This window comes from Mustela putorius, unplaced genomic scaffold (assembly GCF_011764305.1).
Source record: "Mustela putorius furo isolate JIRA1106 unplaced genomic scaffold, ASM1176430v1.1 tig00000275_pilon_pilon_pilon, whole genome shotgun sequence".
In the NCBI taxonomy this organism is placed as follows: Eukaryota; Metazoa; Chordata; class Mammalia; order Carnivora; family Mustelidae; genus Mustela; species Mustela putorius.
The window spans coordinates 28,600,258-28,618,455 of NW_025421341.1; the positions used below are offsets into that span (position 1 = coordinate 28,600,258).

An 18,198-nucleotide genomic window follows, 5' to 3' on the forward strand; every position below is an offset into this window, starting at 1 on the left:
ATCATATTATATTAATATTATAACTAGAATTTAAATTATTAAAAAAGCACCTGGGTTACTCAGTCAGTTGAGCATCCAACTCATGATGTCGGCACAGGTCAGATCAAACCCTGTGACTGGGGGGGGGGGTCCCTGCTCAGTGGGGAGTCTGCTTGAGACTATTTCTCTCCCTTTGCCCCTCTCCCTGCTCATGTGCACGTGCCCTCTCAAAATAAATACATAAATCCCTACAAAGGTAATAAAAAAATAAAATGCAGAAAAAAACACAAAACCCCATCTAGTTTCCCCTGGCTGCAAAACTCATCTAACCCACCCTCTCTTTCCTCATGCCATTCTTTGAATCACTACTTAATCAAGGTTTCCTTACCTGTCTACCAGGAAAAACCATCTACTATCCTTTCATTGTCTACCATCTCTTCTTATTGCTGTTATCAGAGCTCTAATATTGTATTAGTTCATGTAAGTTATTTTTTTTCTCCTCTTAGAGAAGGAACCCCATGCTGCTAGAAGTCATGGTGTTTTATTTCACTGCTTAGTGTCTCACTGTCAGGGTGCCTGACCTGAAAAAAAAAAAAAAAAAAAAAAAAAAAAAAAAAAGTCTATACATATGGAGCAAGACATATGCATTTTACTATTGATTGAACATAATAAGAAAATTTTTTTCACTTGCCTTTTTTAATCAAAGCAATCCAAAAAAAGTATGTCAGAGTAAACTGCTAAAAGCAGTCTTTAAAAATGCATGTTCTTTATTTTCTGACTTGTTCCTCTGTTACTGATAAATATCACTTAATAGCTGTGCTTTGGATTACAGTGTGCTGTGGGAATTTAATCCTTTCTGAAAACTGCTATGGACCTCTGTATAACTTGCCTGTTGACGTGTCTTAGAAGCTGAGTTGTGCATAATCATTGCCATGTAGACTGACAACTTATTTCTCCCAAATCTCATTGTATTAATTTTCCTGTTTATACAATCTCCAACTTTTTAAAATTCTTTCTTTTAAGATTTTATATATTTATTTTAGAGAGTGAGCAGGATGAGGGGGAGAGGGAGAGGGAGAGAGAGTGTCTTAAGCAGACTCTGCACTGAACACAAAGCCCAACTCAGGGCTCCATCTCATGATCCAGAGATCGTGACCTGAAATCAGAGTGGGACGCTTAACTGACTTAGCCATCTATGCACCTGGAATCTTCAAATTAAAAAAAAAAAAAAAAGATGGTTTTAAAAGTTTTTCTGATTACCTTTCAAAATGAGGTAAATAATCCTCCTTAAAAGATCCCCAAGGGAAGAGAAGGAAACTAAACAAAAGAGACACTGGTGTGGCTATTTGTTCAGAAAGCCCCAAGTTCAAATTCTGGTTCCTCCAAATACCCACCCTTGACTGACCTTGATGAACTTATTCGCAGCAGGAGCCCAAGTTTCCTGAACAGTGAAGGTTATCACTAGACAAGCCTGGGAAGGCTATGCAAAGATTAGGAATATTATTTATAAAGAGTGTAGTGCAACTTCTGATGCAAAGGAGCCACAGAGTCCGTGGAAATTTTCATCACAGTGCTCCTGCTGCTGGGCATTGTTTAGAGCTGACCTTCTGCTTTTCCACTAGTAACTAGGAAACAGGGAATAACATTGAGGATATATCCTATATATTTTTTAAAACCAGGACTCCTGTTTATTTCAAGTCTCCCCTTCAGGTGGCAGGAAAAAAAGTTGGATGTTACAATTGCCAATGATGCTAAACAATTCATTAATGTTGTTTAAGAGCTCACTTTCTTAATTTATTTTTGAGTTTGTTGTGATTTGACTGGCAGGGGAATTAAATTGAATTACAAAAAAAGTCACCTTGACAAATGTAAAACATTCTGAAATATAAAGTAGAGGTATAATTTGGAACAGAAATAGTAATACTATTGAATCTTCATGAAGGATTTTGCTTTTCGTACTAGCTTTGGGTTTATAGACATATACAATTTTAGACTCAGGAGGATACTTAGAAATAACTTATTTTAATCTACAGTTTTATTTGAGGAAACTAAGTCTCAAGAAAGATGTTTTATTGAACTCACTGAGCGTGGACTCAAGATCATCTTAACCCCCTCTCCAGAATGGTTCTGCAAAATATTTTAATTTATTGTAAATATTTCCTCAATACATCTAATTTATATCAAAATTATTTTTACTTTAAGGAAATAGTCACTACTTTATTTGTGAATATTTTTTAAAGATCTAATTTTAAAAATTGCTTCTTAGAGATTTTGTTCTTTGCTACTATTTTGAATGAAAAACAATTTGGAAAAAATGGGGGTGGTATTATCTTCATTCACATGAATATAAATAAAATATATAAGCTGTTTGAACAATTATTTTAGAGATTCTTCCACTTGTACATTCAGCATACATTTATTGAAGCCATAGTATTTAAAATACTTATTAAATATTCACTAAAAATGTATTTATCAATTTTATAAAGTATTTTTATTAGAACTAGAGTTAAGAAAGAAGCGTTCCCTGCCAAATTCTTACACTGGTATTTGGCAGTTAGACTAATCTCTCTGCCCCTCATTTTTCTGTCAGTATGCCAACAAAAATATTGTCCTCAGTAGAAAGTCAATGAATTTATATTTAAACTATATTTTATAGGAAGGAAAATGAAAACTATTATCAGTTAAAATCTACATTAGTTCAATTGTTATAACAAATAACTACAAAACCTCAGTGGCTTTATACAATACAACCTATCTCTTGTTCATGTCATAAGACACAACAAATGTCCCAGGCCTGGGATAATCCATTAGTGGGTCCAGTGGAAATTGGGAAGTTCTCCCCATAGTTATTAGGAAGTTTCCCTGTGGTCCACCCTCATTTTGATGGCCAGACCTCAGTTATGTGGCTCCCCTCACTGCAAGGAATGCTGGAAAGTATAGTTTAAGTGCATGCCCAGAAAAAGCAAACATATTTGGTCAGCATCTGCCTGGACTCTGCCCACAGATCCTCTTGGCTTCTGCATTACGAGAACAAACAAAACTATACATTGCATTCTCTGAGTAAAGTGCCTCTCATTACCCTGCAGTACTAGAATTTCTTAAAGAAAGTGTCAACATTTGAGCTATGCTTGATGACTTCAGTGAAGGTGTTTTAAGTAGAGTTAATTTGGCAGTATCTCTACAATCCTCATCCACCTTGATAAAAAAAAAAAAAAAAGTGAATAATTAAATCATCTAGATGTTTAATTGAGAGTTTTTAAAGACCAAAGATGATGTTTGAAATTCTGTTTATCATCATACCCTATGATAAGTGTTATTCCCTGCAACCATAATAAAATGAACTGTTGAATATAAGTCAGTATGTGAGTTCTGAAGTCTTATTGTGAGAGATACATGCTGGGCAGTGGCCAGGAAACCTGTGGGTTTATCAGGTCTTTGTTAATTGCCATCTGTGTGACCTTGAGCAAGATGCACAAAGGTTCTGAGCTCTCTTTTTCACCTGTAAAATCATTTAGGATTATTTGGGTATTCTATTCTACTCCAGTGTACCTCATCTATTTTATTATTTTGTTAAGTAATACACCTTATCTATCTTATTAAAATGGAGGTTTTACTCTGTGTAACTTCTTCACAAAAACATGGACTTTCTTTCCAATTTTATTTAAAACCATGTATTCTCCAGTTGCCTGAGCTATGGTTCTTTTTCTATTTATATTTGAAGAGGTGACATCCCTTAGATGTTGGAATTGACAGAACTGACCCAAATGACAGAGTTCACATGAGAGAAGAGCAATAATAAAAAATAAAAAAATTGGTCCTGCTCCCTCATGCCCTTTTGTTATGGAAACATGGGAGCCTGTGCCCTCTTTTCCCTAGAGACTTGGGAGATGGAATAACAGAAGTGTAAGGAAAGGACCCTGGTGCTCATTTGGACTCATAGGAAAACCACATCAGGCTGTTTGGCTCTGACCAGCTCCAGAGACCATAGTTTTAAAAGACTCCATGATGTGCAATTAGCATCCAGGCCAGTGTCCCCGGAAGGGTGAGAGCTCTAGATTTGTACTGGAAAGAAGATGTGAGCAGCAGCAGACAGACTGCCTCATTCTGGATTCTGAAGGGTGTCTGCTTAAAACAGAAATAGACTAGTTCTGAGTTACTCCAGAAACAGGACTACCAACAACCAACTAATGGTGGTGCTTGGAGGGAGGCCGACTCGGGCTATGTATGAGAGTTTTCTAGCAATTAAACATGTTCAAAAGAGAGCCAAACTTTCCCCATGAGGTGAGATGTCCCCTCCCCGGAGCTCTCCTCCCAAAGGCATGGGACCAGCTCAATAATGACATACACACACCTTGCCTTTCATGAGCTGTTACAACTGTGATTTCTAAGGTCTCTCAGTTTTAAATTTGATGATTGAATCTAATACCCATCTGATAATGCAATTTAGTTCAGTGCCTCCTTCAGCACTTCAAATGTGCTGTCTTTTCTGCCTAATTAATCTCCCTTGATCACCTTTCATTATTTCCATTGTTCAGCAGTTGGAATAGAATGGAGGCACTTTGATCCTGCTGATTACGCTGATATGAGGGGACAATTCTGAAGCATTCTTTTTGTCCACAGGAAGCTCAAACGCTCATCACGTACATGGGCTTTGGTCCCTTTGTCACCAGGCACTGAGTCCATATTCTTAACCAAGGAATCCCTGTGTGAGAGGGTGAAATTTTGGGAATAACTACAGTCAGGAACCACAGAGATAAAAGCCTCTTGTGTAAATCATCTGAACCATATGGAAGTGCATTAAAAATAATTAAATGACATGGCAAGTTAATTCTTATATATTGCAAAAAAAGGAAGAAGGGAAGGGAGGAAGGGAGGGAGGAAGGGGAGAGAGAGAAGAAAGGAAGGGACAGGAAGACGGAAAGATCCTGTGTTCCTCCAGGAGCGACTGATCGTATTTCCAAAAAAATACTCGTTTTCCCAGGCAAATAACTTGTTTTTTTGATTGGTCAGCAAGTCAATTAGAAACATATGTGGGTTCACAAAAACAATTTTAGCTCACTCATATTTGTCATTGAGGGTTACTGGTTCATGGCATGGTCCATGTACTGGGTAAGGGTGGAGAGGTGGGAGGAAGAGGTTGTACATCACAGCTTAGGATGGGGTTAGATTCTGGAATGAAGGCTAATTAGCTGACTGACCTGGGTGAAGCATGCCTTCATTCATTCATCTTGTCTATTCTCACTGAGAACTTTGTTAGATACTGAGGACCAACATGAAAGATACAGTCTCTAGTCTTAAGAAGCTGTTACAGTTTGGAGGGCGTACTAGACATATAAATCAACAATTACATGACCTTCCTAGCCAGAAAGGAAGCAAGTCTGGAAAGAGGATAATGCTGTCAGTTTTATGTGTGTGGTCCACCAGATGGCCATATGCACAGGTTCATCAGTATAATAGTGTTTTTTTCTTTGTCTCTAGAGCTTCACAGGGATTTTCCAGTTTTGGAGACATACAAGAATCCTCTCTATCACTTCTCTTTTTTTCAAAGATTTTATTTATTTGTTTGAGAGAGAGAGAGGGAGAGAGCAGGAGAGGAGCAGAAGGAGAGAGATAAGCAAACTCAATGCTGAACATGGAACCCAAAGTGGTCTCAACCCTATGACCCTGAGATCATGATCTGAGCAAAAATCAAGAGTCAGACACTTAAATAACTGGGTCACTGGACTAAGCCACTGAGCCACGTCCCTCCTCCATACACTTCTGTTGAAAGAGTAAATGTTGATGAGGAAGAATGAGTCAAAGAAACTGAGAAAAGTCAGCATCTGGTTGGGGACAGATCTGGTGGTAAAAGTCATCAGACCTGGGAAGCCAAACCCTTCTAGGTGGCTCAGGGCCCCCATGAAGGCATGAAGAATAGGAGGAATATGGTAGAAGCCAAAGAGACAAAGTATAAATCCAGATACAGCATAAAGAAGGGGATTCCTGAGAAGGAACTTCACAATTAGCTGCATGAAGTGTGATAGAATTGGAAACCTGAAGAAAAATATTTTGGTCATGAAAAGGTTGCTCCTAGTCTGTTATCCTTACTTGTCCTTCTTTAACTTGAACACCCTAAGAAATTTAAGACCATAATATGCAAAGCACACATACGTTTCTCCCAGCAACATTTCAGTTCAAGATCAGATTTCAGTGGGAGCGTCAGACTTAAATTTTTTTTTAATTTTGAAAAAGGTTATTTATTTATTTGTTTGTTTTTTGAGAGACAGCTCGCAGGAGCATGAGTGGGGGGAAGGACAGAGCATCAGGTTTTAGATCAATAGATGGCATTCAGTCACTGGAGAACAAAGGACCACCACCTTCCACATAGCTGGCCTTGTGCTACATGATCAGGCTAAGAAATTTAGATCTGAAAGAATTAAGATCCCACCTAGAAATTTACTGCAGTGCCTAAGATTGACCTTGTTCAGGAAAGTTTATGGTACCAACATCAATTTTGTTCTTCAGGCTTTAAGAAAACATTGAAATATATGGAATGGGATAAATTCCTCCTGATCCTCTGAGCAGATTTCTTTGAGGTTTTGATCTGTCTTCTTGTATATATTTCTTAGTCTGATTGTCTGCTCTCCATTTGTTTATTTGCAACAGCTATTTTGAAGATTTTCGTAGGATTTTACTTAGAAAATGCATTTTATAGGAAGCTTTCTCATGAATCTATGTAGGAAACTAGATTTATTCCCAAATAAAATTCTCAATAGTACATTTACGATTTTCTTCCAGATTTTTCAACTTTGTCCTCAGTCTGCGAGGTAGATATTAAGGTATATCCACACACAAGTCCAAGTAGCACGATTTCTTCCATCCTTCTGTTCAAGTTTCTCTAAACAAATCTGCCAAAATTCACTGAAGTCTAACCTCTGGAGCCTGAAAACAAAGAAGGAAAAAAGACTCCTTTTTGTTTCCAAAGCTGAATTGGGCTTTTATTTAGTTGAGGTTGGAGACCTCAGTGACACTTCCCCAGTCTGTGTATGCGAGTAATTTGAATAAGAACAAAGAAACTGATGCTGGTGGAGGTGCTCTGACACACATCCTCAACCTTTCATATTTAAAATGCTACCCAAAGCCGCAGGAAGGAGATTGGATCCAATGTTATGTATAAGCATTTTTTAGTTTGGTTAGTTTCAGTCCCAGTGGGAAAGGACTGGGGGTGTGCACGTCTGTGTTTGTCTGTGTGAGAGAGAGAGAGTAAATGCTTAATATTGGTAGTGGAAAAAAATACAGAAGTTGATAATAAAAGCAAGCATCTCAATGTTTTGTTCGAAATCTGGAAGAGAAGGTAAAGTGAAACAGATGGGTCATTAGGCTTTGAGGCTGTGACATTTGGAAGCCACAGTTACATTTTCCTTGAAACTGTGAACAAACAGCTTGGAAATAGTCTATGATGTTCTTTTCTGATACTGGTTTTATTCCATTTGACTCAGGGCGCTGAAAAGCAAGTGTTAGTTAAATTGTCTTGTTGTAATTATTATGCAGGAATGTATCACTTTTTAAATATTTTTACTTCCTATATTCCATTTTAGTGTAACTGGGATTCAGGCTTATATGAGGCCCACTTAAAGGCCAGGAGTCTTTCTGAGGTTATTATAAGACCACCCTCTTGGTTTAAGTTTTCTCTCATAAAATAATATTCATGACATGTTTACACAACGGTATAGCTTTCTGGAGCTGGAAGGAACCATAGCAATGTGCGCAGAAATGAAGAGCAAACAAATGCGAACAGGCAAAGGCTATTTATGCAGAGCTTGCTATAATAAGGCAGTGAGCCACCATCACTTAGAACTGCAGAGATTTGAAGGCAGGGAGAAAAGTAAGAAATTCTTGGTGGGAAACGGGCTAGACTTCAGATGGGACCCAAACGGAGGCTGTTGGCATGGGAAACTACAAGCAAGGCCAACCCGGGGGTCATCCTATGTGACTGGATGCGAATGCAGATTTGATTCTCATATATGGGGGTCCCATATTGGAAGCAGGAGCAAAAATTAGGGAAGCTATCAGTGATTACGTAAATCCTGGCTGTTTTGGGCCAACTGTCACACGGATTATTGTTTGGCTGTCTGGATTGTTTGTTAGAAATAGTAAGTAGTTTGACTTCTAGAAGTCTGACTCAAGGAAAGTAGACTGGATTTCTGGACTCATTACCCATATAGATAATGGGTTGGAGTTCTATTTTTATATGTGACCTGGCAATTTTCCATTTGCATTTTCAATTTCTCAGCGATTATCTAGTCCAGATGTCGAAAGATTAAATAAATTCATAAAGAACAAATGGCTAGAGTTTATTTAAATTAATAGTATCTTTTACATGTGTAGCACTACCTAGTTTTAAAAATATATTAAAATGGGGCACCTGGGTGGTTCAGTCATTAAGCATCTGCCTTTGGCTCAGGTCATGATCCCAGGGTCCTGGGATCAAGCCCTGTGTCAGGTTCCCTGCTCAGTGAGGGGTCTGCTTCTCCCTCTCCCTCTCTCCCTGCTTGCATTCCCTCTCTTGTTGTTTCTCTCTCTGTGTCAACAAATAAATAAAGTCTTAAAAAAAATTTTTTTTTTAATGTAGAATATCATTAGATCCTTCCAGTTAAATTGGAGAGGTTAGATGGGGCTGGTTTTATCTCTATTTTGTAATTAAGAAAAATGAAGCTTTGAGAGGAGAACCCAGTGCTCAGTGATGTGGGTTACTGGCCCATGACCATGCCAGAGTTGCAAACCTGGGCCACTCAGATGACCTCACCTAGGGTTTCTGACTATATTACAAACCATGTCTGCCTCTGCACCATAGATTCAGGTAATGGGGAACCAAAGTGGGACATTTGTGTTCTCACGCTGCTACAAGTCATTGAGTGTTTGAACTAAAACATAAAGAAAGCAAAATACATATTCTTTGAACCATTTCTGTGATTTTTTTTTTTTCCACTGCAGTCTTTCCCAACGAATTCTCATTTGAATGAAACTTTCAACCTGGTGTATTTTACAACTTGTGATTGTTAGATAATCAGATTTTTGAAAATACTATTAGCTTTGTGTCACTTTAATACATTTACAACACTCGCTTCATTCTCTTGTTTCATTAGGAACATTGTACTTCCCACACACATCGGAAAGATGCCTGAGGTGTTGAGAAAACTACTAAATAAATAAATTAATTAAAAACCTATTGAGCAGTATGCAAGGTGCTAAAGGCACCATGAAACAAAACAAATCTTAGCCCTTGCTTCCAAGAACCCAGGACCTTTTGGGAAGAGCAGATACATGGAATGCAGAGATGAAATCCTAGCATGGGGTGGGGATATGGGTGGAGGATACTTAAACTGAGTGACCATGACTGAGAAGCCTTCCAGGAGGAACAAAGACAAGATACAAAGATCTTCAAAGCAGATGAGTTAGAAGACAGTAGCACAAAAATAGCCTTGTTTGAGTTAGAAGTGGAGTGGGGAGGAAGAAGGTCCAGCCGGTTTGGTAGTGTCCTTGAGCACAGTGTTCATGTGGAAAATTATGCAGTTGGAGAGGAAAGGAAGAATGACAGTGGGAATCTTGTGGGTCGTAATAAGGAGATTAGACGTAATTCTGTGAGTAAAAGGAGGCTTCTGGAAGGATTTTAGTCAAGGCTACATTATAAACAGGTTTGCATTTCGTTTTTGTTTTTGTTTTTAAATACTTCTCTATGTGCATTAGAGAGTGGCTATCACATCCATTCCCTGAGATAACACTGTTTAGAACACAGCAAGCGGTGATCACTCATAAACCATCTTTACTACATGTGTTTTTAAGCACTTCTGTATATGTGTAACAGAATGGCTATTGCAATCATTCGCTGAAAAATACACTTGGTGAGATTTGCATTTTAAACAGATTATTTTGACAGTATATGGAGCTCGTACTTCAGAGAAACAAGGATAGAGAATAGGAGACAAGCTTCAATAATTCAAGGGCAATGATTAGAGTTAGAGCCACACTAATTGAGGTAGATGTGATACAAAGTACAACAGAAGGGAAAGCGAGATATTCACAAATAAAATCTGTAGACTCTGCTGACTGATAGAGTTGGGAAGTAGCAGTTAAAGAAAAGGAAAGACAAGCATCTAGCTTGGGTGATAGGCTAGACAGGAGAGGAGGAACTGCTGGTTTAGGGAGAAGTGGTGTCAGTCCAAGATCTGAAATGTTTAAATTTGTGTTATCCATGGGACATCCAGATGGACTCACCTAGCAGGCCATTGGATAAATGAGTTAAAGCTGAGGATCATGATTCGGGATTGTGATAAACTATTTAGAAATCACTAACAATCCGGGAAGATAAAAATCACAGGAAGAGTGTATATAGAATGAGAAAAATGGTGGCTAAGATCCCATCTTGGGGATGGCACGTAAAGGATGCATGGAGGAAGGAACATAGGAATGGCAAGGAAGTAAGTGTTGGATGTAGAACACAACCCTGGAAGATGGGCCATTATTGAAGCCAAGAGAATTGAAGTTATAAATGAGAGTAATCAAAGAGTTGTCAAATGTCTTAAAAAATGTTTTTTAAATTTGCTAATTAGAAGGCAGTAGGTGAGCTTAGCAAAAGCAGTTTTAGCAGAGTGGTGGGCTGAATTCATGAATTCAGAGTGCGTGGCAGGATGAATGGAAGATGAGACAGTAAAGACAGTGAGTCTAACATGCTCTTTAAGAAGTTTCCTTGGAGTTGAGCACCAGAGTTACTAGAAGACTGAAGACTCATTGAGGTTCTCTTCTTCCAATGAGAAAACTATTTCCCAATGATATTAACTTGCACACCTGTTATATTTAAATGTTGTAATCTCCAACACACTCCCAGTTGACAGAAACATATATATATATATATGCAAATTTTTATTTATTTGACAGGGGAAGAGACAGCAAGAGAAGGAACACAGGCAGAGGGAATGGTAGAAGCATGCTTCCTTTCCACTGAACAGGGATCCCATTGCAGGGCTTGATCTCAGGACCTTGGGACCGTGACCTGAGCCAAAGGCAGATGCTCAACAACTGAGCACCCGGGTGCCCCCCCCCCACCAAATATATTGAAAACATTTGAGAAAAACGCTCTTTAATGTTTTAAAGGAATCTTGGAAGGATTCAACTTTGGTTTAACAGAATGTAATTCTGGTTAATACACAGAATCGACAGAGGAACTGAAAGTCCGAAGCCACAGCACGGAGCCATTACCAAAGTTGGACAGCAAAGAGAGAGCTCATCACGGGGCATCTTCCAGAGAGCCTGTCAAAGCTCAGGAATGGGATGGAACACCAGGACCACCTGTGGTTACCAGTAGACTGGGAAGATGTTCTGTGAGCCCCACTTTGTTAGCAGGAAACCACAGCTCAGGTAAGAGAGATAATGGTCTTTCATTGCCATTATCACTTAGAGGACCATAACCACAGATATGGCTGTCCTTACTCACAGAGACAGCATATAAGCAGCCCTTCACACCAAGGGATGAGACAATGTGTTATACCACTCCAGGGAGCATTATCCACATGGACGGTAGAGAAGTGAACAGTGCTTCTTGGAGTTATACGGTGAAGCAGCAATAACAGCTCAGAACATCTTGTACCACATTTCGTCTAAAGCATCTAGAGGCCTCACTGAAAGCACTTTTAATTTATAAAGTTTAAGTGATTTAGAATTTATGCTTCCTGTGCTTCAGAGATGATTTTAGGCAACTGGGACAAAATGAACAGAAAATGGAAGTGAGGATATATAGGTAACAAAAACTGAAGGCAGGAGAGAGAGTAGATATCATGAAGCATGTAGACAGATGATCTGAATGCTGTAGTGGGACCGTGGGCACGCTGCTGAGTTTCCAGCTCTACTTTAGAAGAGTTAGAACGTTTTAATCAAATACACCTTTAGATTTTACCAGTTGAAATTAAAATCTGCAATGCAGTTTTGCATTGTTAATAGATAAATATCTATATAAGCCTCAGATGTTTAAAAGCAGCGTATGTTTGCTTTGAAGTGATTAGTCTACATAATGGAATCACAGAGAGCTGTCAATTGAAGGAAAAACAAAAAACAAAAAACAAATAATCAAGTGACCTCCTATAGTTTTCAGGTTTCTATCCCTTAAGAATGTTAGGGTTCTGAAGGAAAAACCAATCCTTTAATGTTCTTTTCAACTCTGATACTCATCTTGGAAAGCAATTTACATGCCATTTAGCCTGTGGACTCTTTGGCAGTTATGCACAAGTTAAAATTGGAACAGGATGAATGATCTCGTATTTGGGAAGGGATGTTTCTAGAATAGGACCTGGGCAGAGACAGAGCAGTATCTTTCCCAGACTTAAAATGTAACTTATTTTGTGATGGAGCCATAAAAATCTTGGAGAAGAGACAAGTGAATTTAGCAGAAAGTAAAAATTTATTTTTGTTAGTAAAGTATAAATAGCTATAGGTATATGAGAAGATATGTGCATTTCCTCAAAAAGGAAAAGAAACATAGGAACAGATTATATTTTGTAGAAAAAAGCATCTCTCCCTAAGAAGGTTGACCTCATGATTCAGTTGGGACTAGAATTAACCTTGGCTTATTAGTAGTATTTTTAAAATTATTTAAATTTGTACCAGTTTGATTAAAAATATGAATAATATGTACTCCTATTAGGACTAGAGATATAAAACCAAAAAGCATTACCTGAATTTCTATTAGATAATCGCCACTGTTCTAGTGTCTGAGATCACAGTGTTGAATAAGACATCCTTGCAGGGGCGCCTGGGTGGCTCAGTGGGTTAGGCCGCTGCCTTCGGCTCTGGTCATGATCTCGGGGCCCTGGGATCGAGTCCCGCATCGGGCTCTCTGCTCAGCAGGGAGCCTGCTTCCTCCTTCTCTCTGCCTGCCTCTCTGCCTACTTGTGATCTCTCTCTGTCAAATAAATAAATAAAATCTTTAAAAAAAAAAAAAAAAGACATCCTTGCATTCAGGTGTTCGAAGTCAAATGAAACACAAATATGAAAAAAGGGGAAATCACTTAATGTTTCCTGGGAGTATATGATTGTGGCAAGAACAATCAAGGGGTTTGGGTGGGTAAAGTAGTAACTGCTTGAGGATATAACATTTGAGCTAAAGCTTGAAACCTCGGGAGCGTCTCCCCAGGAGGATGATGGAGAAGAGGTCTGCCTTCTGGAGGGCCACCTAAAATTCTATGAAATGGAGCATAATTGTTTGTTTGGAGTAGAAGGTGGGGGAACACTGACTGAAGAAATTGCAGAGTAGCTTGGTACCAGAAAGCAAGAATGCTGAAATGCTTTCAGCAACAAAATGTCAATTAGCAGTGGCTTAAGTAATAACAGTTTCTGTTAACTCCCCTAGCACTTGATCTGGAGGGAGGAAGCTCTAGGTATTTCCCAACTGTTGAATGATGTCCTTGAGGACAAAGGGACTTTCTGGGTTTTTGCTTTTTGTTTTTGTTTTGAAGATTTTATTTATTTATTTGACAGACAGAGATCACACGTAGGCGGAGAGGCAGGCAGAAAGAGAGAGAGGGGGAAGCAGGCTCTCCACTGAGCAGAGAGCCCGATGCGGGACTCGATCTCAGGACCTTGGGATCATGACCCAAGCCGAAGGCAGAGTCTCTAACCCACCGAGCCACCCAGGTGCCCCTGTTTGTTTGTTTTGTTTGTTTTTTAATTTTGCCCTTCTTCTACCTTTGATGATTTTTTTTTTTTCTTATGATCATGAGCTGACATTTCTGAGCAGCATAACTCCTCGGCCAAGAGTCCCTTCCATCTCACCAGTCTAAACGAGGAGACATGTCCTTCAGACCCATCACTCAGGGAAGAGGAATGGGATTTCCATGAGTTTTTAGAGGACTTCTTTCTCTTATATCAAAGGGCTTCTGCTTCTACTGGGAAATGAAAGCAACAGTCTGTATTCTCAGGGAGAAAGGGAAGATGGCTTTACATGAGCAATGGACAGTATCTGCCACATCATGGTTAGGTTTCAAACATTATGAGATGGATGTTTTATAGCCACTTAAATATTTTTAAGATAGGTATAATACAGTTCAGTTTTTATCAAGAACAATTCTCTATCGCTCCAAGGTTCAAGAAGGGGTCTCTGGGAGGCCATTAACTAAACAAAAGTCGTCGAGATGAACTGTGTACCATGGGTTGGGTGGGAAAGTCAGGACTCAATTTTTGACTATGTTAGGTTGGCAGTGCTCTTGGACATCTAATTAAGAATCTAGTAGACACTTGGAATTAGAGGAGTGTAGGTAAAGAGATTTAGCAGTATTACTGACTGAGGCTAGAGACCTTTGGGGGTGGTTAGAACCCTAAGACTGGCTGACTCTTAAGTAGAAGAGCAGGAAACTGAGATGAGAAGGAAACGGAGATTAGATCCTGGGGAACCCAAACATTTTAAGGTGTGGGCAAAAGAAGAAGAACATGTGAAATAAACAAAAATTAAACAATTAGATGGTCCCCAATTCAACTTTTACTAAACATGTGTAAAGGTGCATACAAATGGGCAAATTGTAATGTTTTTTGACACTGATGTGACTCTTCCAAGAAATTTAGAGTGTAAACAGAATTAATAACATACTTTCACTTTCTTCCACTGCAAACTCCCGCAGCATCTCTTTCGCTTTATGACATCTAAAATCTGCTTTCCTGGGTCTTTCAGCTGTGTTTGTAGGGCAGTAAATTGTCTACTGACCAGAAGAAACAACATAAATATTTTCATTCCCTCACACTCCATCTTAGATGATGAAAGATGTAGAAAAAGGTGGAAGAACAAGATATTTCTGGTACATTTTTTATAAAGACATTTTTGTGTCTCTATTATGTTAAAAGAAACTTGAAATACAGGGGAAATGTGGAATTCCATATATAGCAAAGTCAGGGTTTCTTATGTGCCAGAGAAACTATAAAATGAACACTCAAGGGGCATCTGGGTGGCTTTGTCCATTAAGTTTCTGACTCTTGATTTCGGCTCAGATCATGATCTTGGGGTTGTGGGATGGAACCCCACATTGGGCTCTGTGCTGGGCATGGAGCCTGCTTAAGATTCTCTCTCCTTCTTCCGCTGCCCCTTCCTCCCTCCCCAGTTCATGCTCTTTCTCTCTCTCTTACACACACACACACACACACACACACACACACACTCAAAAGAGCATTATAATTAAACTTTTAGAAGTCAATCATTCCCAAATATGTCACTGCAATTTTATCTACTGAATCTACTGTTGTACCTCTTTTGAGGGAAAGAAGAAAAGGAAAAAGAAGTTTGTTATGTTAGTAGCTTTAATGTTTCTAAAAAGAAAGCACCTAAAATATGCCAATTCTATACTAGAAAATGTCATAACTTCACTAGCAAAAAATATATAAAATGAGAAAGTCTGAAATTTACTCACCTTTGGTCTTTTTACCAAAAGATGCCCTAGCTAAAGGATACTCATCAGTGAGATGGTCTTTGTCCAGAATAGGCAAGTAACTAGCAAAGGGCGCATTTTGGACTTGCTGCTTTGGAATGGAAGTCAGTATTTACTCTTTTCCTTTTCTTCACACTTCCTGTTCATTATTGTCCCCTACCAGAAACACTAGAACTGCAACCAATAATCCTCCTTCCTAAATAACAGAGGTACTCAGGTCCACACCTAACACTACAGAGGAAAGAAGGCTTCACCTGTTATACCTATCCATACCCCGTATCTATCAATACCCTGGTCTGCCAACCTTCTGCTTCTGGTTTCTCCCTCTCTCTGTTACACAAGCACACACACACACACACACACACACACACTCACAAACTGCTACCAGTCACAGGCTATTGCTTTACCAAAAGTAGTTTAGCCACTTGGAATGGCTGCTCTTAACAGCTCTTTTGAGGAATGAAGGAATTGCTGAAGTAAAGCGAAGGAATGTGTCAGGAGATCTCAGTTCTAATTAACATTGCCACTGGTTACGGTGGTACTCTATTAAAGTCACTGTTGTTTAGTAAATCAGAGACTCCTCAGAGGGTGATTCCTGAAGGCGGTAGAGATCTGGGACCCAAATGCTCATGAAAATAAGGGGAAAAAGTGGAAGTTATACAAGTAAATAGAGTATTCACAAAAATTCAGATTTTATTCACTGACTCAATCAACAAATAGTTTCTAAGCGGCTTATATCCAACTCTGTAATGGTTTCTGGGGATAAATACACACACAGGGTATACAAAACACGGTCTCTGCCACTCAAAGATCTTACTATGCTTTTTTATAACGCAAAACTATTGAACATAAATAATATATTGAACATATATTAATTAGTATAACTAAATGCATTTTCATTGTGATCTACTGTTTACTATAGATTACTATTCAGAGAAGAGAAAATCAGTGCAGGGTTGAAAAAAGATGGAAAACTTAGTGGAGACCTAGAGTCTTAAAACTAAGATTATGTCAGATCTTTTTAAAAAATAATTTTTTAAAAGATTTTACTTCCTTATTTCTCCAAGGGAGTGCAAGCAGGAGGATAGGGGTGGGGGAGTCATGCAGGCTCCCAGCTGAACAGGGAGCCCAATGTGGGACTGAATCCCAGGATCCTGGGATCATGACCTGAGCCGAAAGCAGAGGCTTAACCAACTGAGCCACCCAGGCACCCAAAAAATAATATTAATTATTATTAACTGAGCAGAAAGGTGTAGAGAGCTTTCCACATGGGGTGAAGTTGAGCAAAGATGAGGCAAACTTCTGTTGGGTTGGCCTTTCCAGTCTAGACTGAAGAAGCATTTTTAGAAGTAAATTCAGAAGGCCCTTGTCTCAACTTTATGTGGAAAGATCTTAAAAAGATAACCATGTGTGTTTCTGCCCTCTTGAGGAGGTCCAACATGGGATGCGAACTGAGGGGTGAGGCAAGCTGCTGTCACATCAGCAAGTGAGTTAGGAGAGGGGACTCGTTCAAAACAGACATCCTTTGCTTGCACATTGCATACGTGGGAATGCTCCTGACATCCACAAAGGAAAGCATTTTCCCCATTTTTCTGGAAACTTGAAGCCCTTTTGGTGTAAGTTATTTAGGAGCTTAGACATGGAAAAAACATTTCTCCATTGCAGAAAACATCCACTGCATACCAATGAATGTCTGACCGAATGATGGAAAATGCAGGTGACCTGGAAAGCACAGGAGCCTCTCCAGGGCCCAGAAGCTACTCAGTGCCAGCTAATGGTCACCATGAGAGCTGTTTATCCCAAATCTCAAGATTTAATTGCTCTTATGTGAGATCTCCCAATTTTAAATACAGTTCAATTTTCAGTTAAAAAAAAAAAAAAAAGATTCTCATAGTTTAATTCCTCTGACTGGGTAAGACCTAAAGTCTACCAATTTGTCTTTTCTGGCTTATAAAGTCAAGCAGTGACATCCCATTGGGTGGAGGCATAGAAATGACCCTGAAACAGAGAGGCTGGGTTATAGTAGAAACAGCAGGTGTCAATAGACATCCTGCCTTCCTGGCTTTTATTTTTCAGAAGCTGCAGCTCCTTGAGAAAGATGTGCTGTTGGTATGAATGGGGATTAAAGAGTGGTAAATAGCTTTTTATTTTAAAGATTCTATTTGTTTGAGAGGAAGAGGGCATGCACACCAGCAGAGCATGCACACGAACCAGGGAGGCAAAAAGGGGTAGAGGGAGTGGCCTAGGGAGAAGGAGAAGCAGAATCCCCTCTGAGCCAGGAGCCCACAGGGCTTGATCCCAGGACTCTGGGCTCATGACTCAAGTCAAAGGTGGACACTTAGCCGACTGAGCCACTCAGGCGCCCCGAAAGTAGTAAACAGTTTTTGATTATCAAAAAGGGAGGTGTTGGTGTTTTTTGTTTTTTGGTTTTGTTTTTTGTTTGTTTGTTTGTTTGGTTTGTTTTCTTTGTTTGTTTTTAAACTTCAGAAGAGAAACAGAAGTGTGACATTCTGTGAATAGTAAGGACTATCATCTTATCCTTTCATAACATCCTGGTAAAGTGGCCTGGCTTCTGACTGGGAGGTCGGGTGGATAGGCAAGTGTTGACAGGCAGTTTCCAGTGAAGGTGGACTTAATGCTTTATGGTTTCAAATTCCCAAATATAGAAAATTTTATACTTCATGGGGCTTTTAATGCCTGGAGAAGAGACTTCCTCCTGATGACCAGTGTGGTCTGAAGACTAAAAGATCCATCCTATCTAAATCTGCTCTGTAGAACA

The 18,198-nt window shown here is 39.2% G+C and overlaps 1 protein-coding gene across 2 annotated transcripts in view; it reads left to right on the top strand.

Annotated features, from left to right (window-relative positions):
- The window catches only part of NYAP2 (neuronal tyrosine-phosphorylated phosphoinositide-3-kinase adaptor 2), a 256,433-nt gene that overhangs the window by 178,205 nt on the left and 60,030 nt on the right, over positions 1–18,198 (top strand). For both annotated transcript variants that reach the window (XM_004776583.2, XM_045078796.1), the window contains one exon: positions 11,167–11,373. In XM_004776583.2, coding sequence (XP_004776640.1) covers positions 11,167–11,373 — 207 coding nt within the window. The remainder of the gene's footprint in view (positions 1–11,166; positions 11,374–18,198) is intronic.